General features: G+C 36.8%; 1 protein-coding gene across 20 annotated transcripts in view; it reads right to left on the bottom strand.

The window, feature by feature from the left end:
• Positions 1-13,088, bottom strand: part of BAZ2B (bromodomain adjacent to zinc finger domain 2B) — a 367,012-nt gene that overhangs the window by 45,586 nt on the left and 308,338 nt on the right. For all 20 annotated transcript variants that reach the window (XM_036023420.1, XM_036023418.1, XM_036023403.1 and 17 more), the window contains 5 exons: positions 8,546-8,686; positions 5,455-5,709; positions 4,302-4,516; positions 3,390-3,464; positions 2,333-2,576 (listed from right to left, as the gene is read on the bottom strand). In XM_036023420.1, the coding sequence (XP_035879313.1) occupies positions 2,333-2,576; positions 3,390-3,464; positions 4,302-4,516; positions 5,455-5,709; positions 8,546-8,686 (930 nt within the window). The remainder of the gene's footprint in view (positions 1-2,332; positions 2,577-3,389; positions 3,465-4,301; positions 4,517-5,454; positions 5,710-8,545; positions 8,687-13,088) is intronic.

The raw sequence follows: 13,088 nt of genomic DNA, 5'->3' as shown, positions 1-13,088 counted from the left end.
GCTGGCTCGGGTCAGCGGCTCGAGGAGGTCGGGGAAAATTTGGCTTGAAATCGGCGTGACAGCCATCCAGGGTGCAAGAACGCAGCGGTGAAGCTGCGGCTGGGGGACCCAGTGAGGCAGCGATTGTGGACCAGGGCAGAGCTCGCAGCCCAGGATCCCAGAGAAGGGTCTGAGCCCAGGAGAACGGAACTACCGCCATTGTTCCCTCCTGTCCCCATCCCCGTCCCCGCCCGCACATATAACGTAACAATCTAGCGACTGGGGTGCCCAGCCCCGGTGAACACCTAAGGGTCTGCCCCCCACCATAACAAGAGTGACCAGACTGGAAAAAAAAAGGAGAGAAAGGGAAAGATGTTTCCAACAGAACAGATCAGTCCCCCAGGACTCATCCTTTTGAGCGACTAAGAAATAGCCAATCTATCAGATGCACGGTTCAAAACACTGGTGATCAGAAAGCTCATGGAATTGGTTGATTTTGGGCGCAAATTAGATGAAAGGATGTAGGTTACCATAAAAGAGATGCAGGAGGATATACGGAGGAGAGCCAATAGTGAAAGGAAGGAATCTGAATCTCATAGTTAAATAGTGAAAGGAAGTTTTCCTTCAGTGGACCAGAAGGAAAATAGAATCAACCAAGCAGGAAAGCATGATGAAATAAGAATTCAAAAAAAACGAGGAAAAGCTTAAGAGCATCCAGGACACCTTTAAACGTTCCAACATCCGAATTATAGGGGTACCAGAATGGGAAGGGGAAAAGCAACAAATTGAGCACGTATTTGAACAAATAATAAAGGAGAACTTCCCCAATCTGGCAAAGGGAACAGTCTTCCAAGAAATCCAAGAAGCTCAGAGAGCCCCAAAGAAGTTGGACCCAAGAAGAAAAACACCAAGGCACATCATAATTACATTAGCCAAGGTAAAAACGAAGGAGAGAATCCTAGAAGCAGCAAGAGATAAGGGGACAGTAACCTACAAAGGAGTTCCCATCAGACTGTCGGCTGATTTCTCCAAAGAGACCTTACAGGCAAGAAGGGGCTGAAAAGAAATATTCCAAGTCACGAAAGACAAGGACCTACATCCCAGATTGCTCTATCCAGCAGAGCTCTCATTTAGAATGGAAGGGCAGATAAAGTGCTTCTCAGATAAGGTCAAGTTAAAGGAGTTCATCATTACCAAGCCCTTATTTTATGAAGTGCTAAAGGGACTTATCTAAGAAAAGAAGATAAAGAAAAGACATATATAGTAAAAGGACAGCAAACTCACAATTATTAACAACCACACCTAAAGCAAAACCAAAAGAAACTAAGTAAACAACTAGAACAGGAACAGAACCACAGAAATGGAGGGCACATGGAGGGTTAGCAGCAGGGGGGTGAGAGGAGGAGAGAGGGGAAAAAGGTATAGAGAATAAGTAGCATAGAATGTAGGTTGAAAATAGATAGGGGGAGGGCAAGAATAGTACGGGAAATGTAGAAGCTAAAGAACTCATAAGTATGACACATGGACATGAACTAAAGGGGGGGAACGTGGGTGGGAGAGGGGGTACAGGGTGGAGGGGAGAGAAGGAGGGAAATGGGACAACTGTAATAGTATAATCAATAAAATATATTAAAAAAACCCCTAAATCCACTTGACCCCAAATTCTGTGTTATGTTTTTCCGTTTTATTAAATTTATTTAAGTGACACTGGTTAACAAATTATACAGGTTTCCGGTGTACAATTCTATTACACGTCAACTGCACGCTGTATTAGGTATTCCCCAACCCAAGTCAACTCTCCTTCTATCACCATTTATCCCCCCTATACCCCTCTTCTGCCCCCTTCCCCCAACAATCACAACACTGTTGTCCATGTCCATGAGTCTTTTTCTTTTTTCACTTTTGCTCAATCTCTTCATCCCCCTCACCCAGCACTGCTCAACCCTTTGACAGCTATCAGCCTGCTCTCTATCTATAAGCCTGTCACTATTTTGCCTGTTCGTTTATTTTGTTCATTAAATTCCACATATGAGTGAAATCATGTGGCATTTGTCTTTCTCTGACTGGCTTACTTCACTTAGAATAATGTTCTCTAGGTCCATCCATGCTGTTGCAGAGGGTAAGATTTCCTTCCTTTTTATGGCCAAGTAATATTCCATTGTGTAAATGTACCATAGCTTTTTTGTCCAATCATCTGCTGATGGACACTTGGGCTGCTTCTAAATCATGGCTATTGTAAATAGTGCTCAGTGAACACGGGGGTGCACACAGTCTTTCAAATCAGCGTTTCTGTGTTATTTTTCAATGTTATGCAGTCTTAGTTAAATATTAAAATCAACCTAAATTTTCTTACCTCATCTTCACAGATATCAGCCTTCTTTCCTTTTTTGTCTTCTTTATCTTCTTCATCTTCATCATCTTCATCAGCTTGGTCATCACTGTCATCATCATCATCATCATCATAATCACTGTCTCCTCCCTTCCGTCTTCGCTTTCGCCCTGGAGTGGGTGTCCCTAATGGATGCTGCTCTTCTCCAAGATCAATGCCACCTGCAGTGTCTCTTTTGCCTGTTTTCTTAGCATGAATGATTCTGAGCCTTTAAATATACATAAAATGATGATATAAAAGGAAAGGCTTCTTTCTATGCTTTTTAAAGAGTTTTAAGCAAAAGTACCTAATGATATTTTATTTTTGTCACAGTAAACAATAAATCAATGATAATAAAAATTAGAATTAAAAAAAATTAAGAAATGGTGTTTCTAAAAATTGTAGAACATATTAACTTTCAAGAATAATGCTTTGGAATTAGAACACTTTAAAAAAAGGAAATGTTAGAAAGTTGGAAAGACTAATTCTAGCAATGGCCAAGTGACAATTCCTGATCCCCTACTATCAGATTGAATAAATTTCAATGCAAATTACCACAAAAAAACCACCTTCTTAACATAGAAACTGAATAATTTCAGCATATTTCCTGGCAGGAAGCTAATTAAGTTTTAATGCTGAATATATCTGAGTATGTTACATGCTCTATAAAAGTAAATTTTAACTAGAAAGCAATTAAGAAAAAGGGTGGTAGTTCTAAACAGATTCTATTTATGATAAAAGTAACCTGATAGCAACAACAATCTTAGAAAATGTAATTACTTGACTTCTTTGAAAGAAAAAAGACAAACGACTTTCTTCTAAATTTGAATTTTATGAGCTCAATAGATCTCATTATATCTTTTGTCCATTGCAAATTCTGGCCTTGAGTTATATTAATTTCATATCTTATCTTAATTTTAAGCTTTACCAGTTCTACTTCTTAGACAAAATAAAGTTTAAATTCTATCTTTCCAATTTATATGTTTTATTGGGGAACATGTACAAAGGGAAAGTATATTAATTTTAATAAAACAGGACTTACTTGCGAAGTTTACCTTCTACCACCCATTTATCTCTCCTCAAGTTTGACATATAATCAATATTCTTGTCAATTTCACTGCCAATGCAAAAAAATATTAGAAAACATAAATTATCCATCATGCAATACATTAATCTGGTAAGCAAATTAATGTAGTTTTTTAGTAAGTGAAAATGATGATTATCATGAATAACAAAAACAAGTGAAAAATTATATCAATACAGTATCATAGCTAAAATGTCCACCCTAATAGAAATACATGACTCTGAAATACTTGAATTGATCCTTTTCGTAAAAAGGTAAGGAATTAAAAGTAACATAATTAAAAACTGTAACATAGCAAAAACAAAATGAACTTGGATTTGTTCACCAAATCTTAAAATACTAGACTGGAAGGCTTACTTTGACTTTTAAATGCGATTAAGTATTTTTTAAGGTACAAATTAATATATCAATAAACTAATAATATTAAGGTTGCATTAGAGCATAATAAAGTAACAAGTAGCTGGATAATTCTGTGCATGCATACTAAGGAAAATTAGTAGTCATCTATCATTATAAGATGTCAAGAAAACAAAAATTCTGGATTCTTCCAACAGTGCTCAATCCTGGGACTATAGCAAGAAACATTATTTTTACATTTCAGTATATATATTACAAAATTATTAAATGAACAAAACAGGTTACAACTATTATATACAGTATAATACAAATTTTCTTTTCAGTAGACTACAAAGAAATACATTAAAATTTATTAATAGTCATCGCTGAATGGGAAGATTAAGTATAATTTTAATTTTTTTCTTTGTGCTAGTTTATAACTTTGAAATTTTCTATAAGCAATCTGCATTACTTTGTGATAAGACAAATTCAAAACAGAGAATAATAGCCGGAAAAGTCTGGCCATATGCTTACCTCACCACACTCTTGCTGCAGGCCAGTTCATTGATGAGGAAAGCCAGGACAGAGGCTTTCTGCGCGGGAGTGTGAGCTTGAAAAGCTTTGGTCTTCAGGCTTTCAGTAAGCTCTGTTTGTCCACAGTGGGCTTCCATAAAAATCTGCAAAATCTCGGAAACATTGTCTCGATTTACACCAACATTCAGCAAATGTTCTCCAAGAGCTGTTTTGGCCTACAAAATGTTGGCATTTTCATCAGTATTGGCATATTCATTCATAGCATAAGACAATATAACTTTAAAATGCTAGCATATAATTATATATTCTGACAACAGCTTTATTCACATTTTTGATCAAGTAGAGATAAAAATAGGCAAGAGATGATAGACGATTCATGTATTTGTAATCTTTCTATTCCTCCTCCAAACTCTTGCTTCAAAGTCAGATGGGGAGAAGAGTATATAAACTCACGAGTAGGAATCGTCTACCATACCTTCTTTCACTTCTTTCCCAAGTTTTTCCAGGCTTTATGTAGACATTCAGGACAGGGAAATAGGAGATTCAAAGCACTGTTATTGTGTTGTCTGGCTCTACGGTATCATGGATTTTACTGCCTGATACATGGAGTGACAGGGAGATGAAGGAAAATATAACAGGTGCATCTCTCTACAACACTACCTATAGCAAAGCTGACTGAAATATGTACCTTAATTGGAATTAAGATAACTGAATTTCTGAGTATACACTGAGCAGTACAGAGTCTTAACATGCTGGTCTGTAGGTGCCTTGATTAGCCTCAAGTTACTCACAGTGATTCAGAAGGAACACAGTATAATTTCAGAAGGCACGCATAAGTTCTAATTGCTTTATGATTTATGAATACTCTGTTTTTCTTAATATCACTTAGTATCTTCTTAAATTAACTTGGCTTTTGCTGAAAGAGGAATAAAAAGAGGAATTTGGGAATAATCTACATTCCTTAGGCTTTATAAAGCAGATTTTTCTAGGTGTGTGCCAACTGCAACTTAAAGCAAATATACATTTAACATCATGTAGAAAAAAACTGGATCATTCTGTACAAACTTCTGCTAATAAGTTACAACCAACTATCAATGCACTGATAATACAAATTTAAAATATACTTTTATATATATATATATATTTTTTTTACCTTGTATCCCGTAATTAGACCTGGGTCACATACAGCAGCTGAGAGGAGCCTCACAAGCAGGTCTTGCACCTCACCCATGCTGTCCCCTATGTTTAGCAGTCCCTCTTGAAGGACGCTCAGGTTTGGAACATCAATATTCACATCAAAGCCCAAAACTTTGCCAAAGTTTCGTAAGAACTGTACCACCATGAGACAGTCTGAAAATGTACTTCCAGAGAGAACAAGTCCTGGAATACGAGGCAACTCTGGCAAAGGCTGAAAATAAAGTAAGATTTAAAGCTGTGATTTAGTATCTTCGGAAGCAAATTAAGTTGCTATCTTTCTTTCTCTGGAGTTGCACCGTGGAGTTCCCTCTAGACTGTAAGTTCCCTGAGTATATTTCTGTAGCCCTATGGTATTAAGCATATGATGTTGACTTCAAGTAACCGTCAACAAGTTTTGGTTGAACATAATGTAAACTTAAATCTCTCTAAAAGAGAAGACTAATTTTAATTAACTTACAATATATTGATAAACCATGGGCTATATAACTGGATCAAAATTTAGATAACATTAACAAACATTTCCACACAGCCAGCAGGAAAGGGGGTGACAAGAGAGAGAAGATGGTAGGGGGATAAATGGTGATGGAAGGAGACTTGACTTGAGGTGGTGAACACACAATACAATATACAGATGACATGTTATAGAAATGTACACCTGACACCCACATACTTTTATTAACCGATGTCACCCCAGTAAACTCAATTAAAAAAAAAGAAATAAGCATTTCTAAAGTATTGTGGACATACTTAGTAGAGAAGATGTGCTGAGTGTAGAGACTAATTTATAAGTCACACTTTTGGATCGCTCAAATGAACAGTGTGTACCTGTGGGCTGCAAGGCTGGATGGAAAGACTGGTACAATCTTCAGCTAATGAATGCTGATAAATTACTAGGTCCACATGACCAGAACCTATGACCATACCAGGAACTGCTTTATACTGCAACTAAATCTTTAGATTTCCTGTACATAGTGCCGTGTTAATATTGTATTAAATTTCAGTACTAAAACTAGAAAGCTGCCTCTTCTGCTGCTTCTGAAATATGCCCACATATTAACGTTTTACTGACTACGTTGTAGTAACAGTTGTCATGGATGTTTGAACAATAAATAGGTAATCTAAATTAAAAATTTTTTTGTCCATGAATGATATTCAATAACAGTACTTTAAATTTTGATTGGAAAAAAACTGTGACTTGTGTTTCTATGTATCTAAATTGGTCCTTGTTCAGAAATGTCCCCCTACCTGGCACCTACTTGAATCAAAGACTTTTGTGCTAACATTGTGTGGGAACACAGCGCAGGACACCACTTCACATGCCCATTTGAAAACCATTTAGCTCTGAGTTTTCTTTCATTCTAAACATACACATATCCACATGGTTCTAAAAGTTTATATAACAAAGCTAACAAATCTAAATTTACAGTGGATTTATATGTTTGATATAGTGCATATGGATTTAAATAAAAATGAAGGATGCAAGAAAATAAAGCTTACTTAGGGTAAAAAAAAAACCACTCACCCTGAACTTTTTAAATGTGTTAACTAACCTATATACCCATTCTGTGCTTAGGAAATTTTATACATCCTATTGATTAAAATTAGTATGTATACTTTCATTTTATTTAAAAAATATTAAATAGAATATTAATTTAATGAAATCCCCAATAGGGTATTAAAAGTTTGCCTTAAGCATTTTAGAAAAGAGCTTACACCCTGGCTGGCATAGCTCAGTGGATTGAGCTCAGGCTGCGAACCAAAGCATCGCAGTTCGATTCCCATGGAATTGGGGCACATGCCTGGGTTGCAGGCCAGGTCCCCAGTGGGGGCCACATGAGAAGCAATTACACACTGATGTTTCTCTTTCTCTCTTTCTCCCTCCCTTTACCTCTCTAAAAAGAAATAAACAAAATAAAAAAAAAGAGCTTACATGAACCAAGAAACAATCATATTTGTGTATTAGATTAATATAGCATATAAGTACATATAGATACTTGATCAAATGTTAGTGAGACAGTTACAGAGACGATATACATTACTGATATAATTACCTAAAAATACAATTTCTTATTTATAGTCAAACATAATTGATTTCTCCTCTTAAGTGTGTAAAATCATGCCAGTAACCAAGATTATTTTGCTCTTTCTAAGTTTCATTTATGTATTTAGCAACATTGTATTTCTGTGAAACAGGATGGAAGAGAAACACATATGAGGTACTACAGTTGGATGTATTTCTCGGCTTTTAAGATGTCCTAAACAGGATGGACTCTGGAGTTAACAAACTGAGGCTTCAAACCAGGCTGATGTAATAGTGTGCAATCTTGGGCAAGTTCTTTTACCCCTTTGTGTCTCACTTTTCTCATCTGTAAATTGGCATAAATACCAGCTCCACAGGATTGTGGTGAGAATCCATATAAAGCACTTAGCACAGTGCCCAGCATGGAGTAAACATACTCAACCATTACTAAAGCATAGAAGCAGATTATAAATTATAAATTCTAACTTAAGTATCTATAGGGTGTGGGGAGGAGTTAGATCTTTCTGTATCTAAATGCCTGGGAATGACCAAATGGAAATAGAAACAATAAAAATCCTATCAACTTTTACAATCCACATTTGTAGATTTCTGTAGTATTTCTACTGAAAATTAAAATGGTTTACAGTACTCCACTCATATATTAAGAACTGCCACTATCCACACAAAAGCTCTAGAGAGGTTTATCGTTGCTCATCCAAGAAAGGCAAACTGACTTAAACTCGGAAATCCACTGTTCTAGTTAAAAATGAAAGGCTTTCATAATGGCAGTAGCTCTGGCCATGAGAATCAGGTGAGTGAGAACAGAGGAAAAGTTAAATTCATTAATAAAAATGTTTAGGATAGCTCTGGGGGGCATTCGGCGGGGGAGGCATAGAGCAAAAGAAAAAACACATGACTAGAGTCTGGTGGTTGCAGGGGGAGCGGGGTGGGTGGAGGTAGAAGAGGGTATAGCGGCGATAAGTGGTGATGGAAAAATACCAAAAAAATGGCTTACATAATAAATTACCTTTTGATCTGCTAGGCACATGTCTTCATTAGGCTTCTTTAGTTCCTTTGCCATTTCTAATTCTAATCTTCGTTGCTCTAGTTTACGCTCTTTATTTAATCTTTTCTCATCACGTTTTTCTTGCTTCAACCGTTCTTTCTCCTTAAAAAGAAAACCATGTCCACACATTTTCTTTAATGATGGTATGTGTTTGAACAACTCCAGTTAAAATTTAAAAAGTGGTCAAATTGTTACTATTTCCATCAATGGAATCCTCTTAGGAGATTTAGAAATACACTTGGAATTACATAGAAACAATGACATTAGTTTTCACCGTTTTCTCCTTCTGAATAATCTTATGACTATATAAATATAGAGTATAAATATTGTATTGAACACAGATTATTCTATTATGCAAAATTTATTCAATCATTTCCCAGGTTATAATACAAGAATAAAACATCTATTAATAAACAGACACATTTCTGCAATGGCTCCAGGAAGCAAGGGAGGAACTACAGAAGGAGAATGGAAACATCTTTGACTATGCAAAATTTCTTTCAAAGCGATTAAGTTGTTTTAAGACAGCACTTGTCATGAAATAAAAATGTTATTTACCACTATAAATGACATATTAAGAGAATGCAAAATGGGTTCTGAAGGCAATTCAAAGCTTTCAAAATATATTGGATAATGGCAACAATATGAAAATAATTGTCTTTTCACCCTGTTGTAAGGATGACATTCAGTAGGAAAACGTCAAGATAATACAATAATATCAGTGTCCTTACTTTATTGTCATGTCTCAAATACAATTCTTATTTATTTAGAGGAGAAATAACAGTAGAATCATCAGTCAAGTCAAACCAACCTCACACATCTGACACATTAATGATGGGCTTACTTTCATAAGGCTGATAATGTCTTTTCTTAATTAAAAGTTTTATTTTTTTATTTTTATCATAAAAAGTATAACTTCTTATTCTGGATTCAGTACTCATTTTTCCAAATTATCACTCATTTTTATATTTTGTAGATTTACATTTCCTGCTCCTGACCAACATCTCCCTTACCTCCTTATACTGGCACACCCCAGTCACAGGGTCATCACTCCCATCCTGCGCATCCAAGTCTTTGGGAAACATTACGCCCTCACCCCATTACCAAGTTTTCAAATTCTCACACTTCTTCCCTATGATTTTAACATTTTCATTGTTTTTAATATTTAAAAATTGTTAACATTTTTGTTGCTTCCTGTACTGTATTAGCATTTCTGTCCACATCTTAACCATCTCCATTTCAGTGACCACCAGTAAGACTGTATACTGACCACGGGGGAGTCCCGCCGAGGGGAACATGGAGAGGAGTGGAGCAGGATGTTCCAGGCAGAGAGCTGAGAAAGCACAGTGTGTTTAAGGAACTGCTAGTAGTTTCAAGACTGTAGCACAGGTTGCAGATGTGAATAGTTGCTGAATATTACGATACAGAGCCAGAGCCAGGGAATGAGAGCCTTTTTATACAATATACTCAAGCTAAATTAGTCATTTTTATTCTGCCTCTAAATTTTTAGGTTACTCATTCACGCAGACGTTTGGGAGGGAAATGATAAGAAAGCTATTATTATAAGATTACTGACACCAAAAAAGTTCTTCCATTAATCTTAGCAATTATAAACTAAAAGCAATTTCCAAGGGTTTGAAGGCATAAAATACACACAATTACAGTATATGTGACATTCCCACAACAGAGTATATATAGATTTTCACATCAAATTATCATGGGCAGAACAGAACAATTTTTTTCTAGAATTAGATTTTCATTTTTCAAGCACATGAAATGTTGCTTTAAGAACTTTTTCAAAGAAGGAAGACAACTTTTTGGCCACTCACCAGAATAATGAATTAAAATCATCAACAGAAAGAGAATATGAAATGTCTCTTACACATTTCAAAGTAGCTGGTATAAATTTTCCTACTATGTAGGACTAATCCAGAATTCTTCATTATGTTTATAATAGTAATAATAAATATAACTAAGAATACTCTACTATTCACTAAAAATTGCTGAAAATGGCTACCTTTTTTTTTCCAAAATGAGAGAAAGGACTCACATGACACTAAAGCTCTTTTCACTGTGCAAATTTCACATTGTTGACAATCTGGGGGTGCATAAAAACTTCAAGGAAATGTAGACAGGGAAAGAATTAGAATGCACTTAATGCCATGGGATAAACACCGCTTATACTCTTGGATCATTTTACTTAGTGATATATATTTCCCAATTAAAAAAGCACAGCTAGCCCTGGCTGAGTAGCACAGCTGGTTGCAGCATCATTCCATACATCAAAGGTCGCAGGTTCAATTTCTGACTGGGGAACATACCTAGGTTGTGGGTTCGATTCCAGTTGGGGCACCTATGGAGGGCAACCTACCAATGTTTCTCTATCTTTGATGTTTCTCTTTCTCTCTCAATCTCTCTCCTTTTCTTTCTAAAATCCATAAACATATCCTCTGGTGAGGATTAAAAAAAAAATGGTGCCCTGGCTGGTAGGGTTTAGTGGATTGAGTGCTGGCCTGCGAACCAAAGCATCACTGGTTTGATTCCCAGTCAGGGTACATGCCTGAGTTGCAGCCAGGTCCCCAGTAGGGGGCATGTGAAAGGCAAACACACACTGATGTTTCTCTCCCTCTGTTTCTCCCTCCCTTCCCCTCTAAAAATGAACAGATAAAATCTTTGAGAAAAATGGGTACAATATGAAGTAAAATGTAAAGTGACATCAGCTTTTAGGATAAAATGAATATTTCTAAGCAATCAAAGAAATTTGTAGGATATTTATTACTTAAAGACAATCATCCATTCTTGTCTACTATTAAGAGATTATTGTTTGGGAAGTTCTTTATCTGTCTAATTGTATGATTTTGCTGTTGGTGACCCTACCTTGGTTTTGAATATTAATTATAGCTTGCTAATAATAAAAACCCAAGTATATCTTTTGTTTCATTCCCAAGTTGTAGATAAGGTTGTACTTTATCTGTATTTGAGTTATTTGTTTAGATTAGAACCTGAGACATTTAATTTTCCTGCTTTTGTCAATCACTGGGTCATAAACGAGGTATGTTCCCATGACAGCAGAAGTCATCTGTTGTTCTCCTATGTACAGAGATAGGGCTAGAGTCCTGGGCTGAGCACAATCAGTCTAGAGCTTCATCTTAACTGTTCAAGTTGTTTATATATGTGTATGTACGTGCATCCATTTGGTATTGCTGTTACTAGCATTAGCAGAGAAAGCATTATTTTCATAACTTTATCTGTCCAATTCTAAATGATAGCTTTGCTGGGTAGAGTACTCTTGGTTATAGATCCTTGCTTTTCATCACTTTAAATACTTCTTGACAATCCCTTCAGGCCTGCAAAGTTTTTGTTGAGAAGTCAGCTGACAGTCTTCGCGGCGCTCCCTGGCTGCCTTTAAGACTCTGTCTTTAACCTTGTGCATTTTAATTATGATGTATCTTGGTGTACCTATGATGAATCCTCTTTGGATTCATCTTGTTTGGGATTCTCTGTGCTTCCTGAACTTGTATGCTATTTGTTTTGGAATTAGTTTTCTAAATAGGTTTTCAATCTCTTATTCTCTCTTCTCCTTCCTGAACCCCCATAATGCAAATGTTGGTACAGTTGAAATTGTCCCAGAGGCTCCTTACACTACCCTCATTTTTTAAAAATTCTTTATTCTTTTGCTGTTTTGATTGGGTATTTTTTGCTTCTTTTTATTTCAAATCACTGTTTTGAGTCTCAGCTTCATCTACTCTATTGTTGATTCCTTGTAAATTATTCTTCATTTCAGTTGGTGTACTCTTAATTCTGACTGGTCCATTTTTATGCTGTTCAGGTTCTCACTAAGTTCAATGAGCATCTTAATAAGCAGTATTTTGAACTCTGCATCTAGTAGATTGCTTGTCTCCATTTTCTTTACTTCTTTTTCTGGAGTTTTGTTCTGTTCTTTCATCTGGGCCATGTTTCTTTGGCTTCTCATTTTGACAGCTTCCCTGTGTTTGTTTCTATGTATTAGGTAGAACTGCTACATCTCCCAGGGTTGGTGGAGTGGCCCAATGTAGCAGGTGATCCACAGGATCCAGTGACACAGCATCCTCTATCACCTAAGCTGGGCACCCTTCATATGGGCTGTGTATACCCTTCTGTTGTAGTTTAGCCATGCTGACTGTTGTCATATCAGTGGGAGGGATTTACCCCCAGGTCAATTGGCTGCAAGGACTGGCTGTTTACACTGACCACTATGGAGGATCATCTGTGTAGGGTCCCACCCTTGGAGCAGGACTTACTTGGTGGGGCTCTGGTGTCTACTGAGTCCTCCCCTTGAGTGTGTCCATCATGGAGGAGGCTTGGTGGTGCTTCACTGTGGTCTGAAGCTGTCCACTGAGTGAGCTGGCTTTGTGGCCTCCCTGGAGGTACAGGCCAACGTCAGCAACTGCCTGGGTTCTGTCTGTAGCCTCCTGGCATGAGCTACCAAGCAATCTGCAGATGGGTGCTACTTGTGCCAGGCTTG

Source organism: Phyllostomus discolor, chromosome 4 (genome assembly GCF_004126475.2).
Source record: "Phyllostomus discolor isolate MPI-MPIP mPhyDis1 chromosome 4, mPhyDis1.pri.v3, whole genome shotgun sequence".
NCBI lineage: Eukaryota > Metazoa > Chordata > Mammalia > Chiroptera > Phyllostomidae > Phyllostomus > Phyllostomus discolor.
The sequence above is the reverse complement of the archived record's forward strand: the minus strand, read 5'-3'. Positions and strand labels throughout refer to the sequence as shown.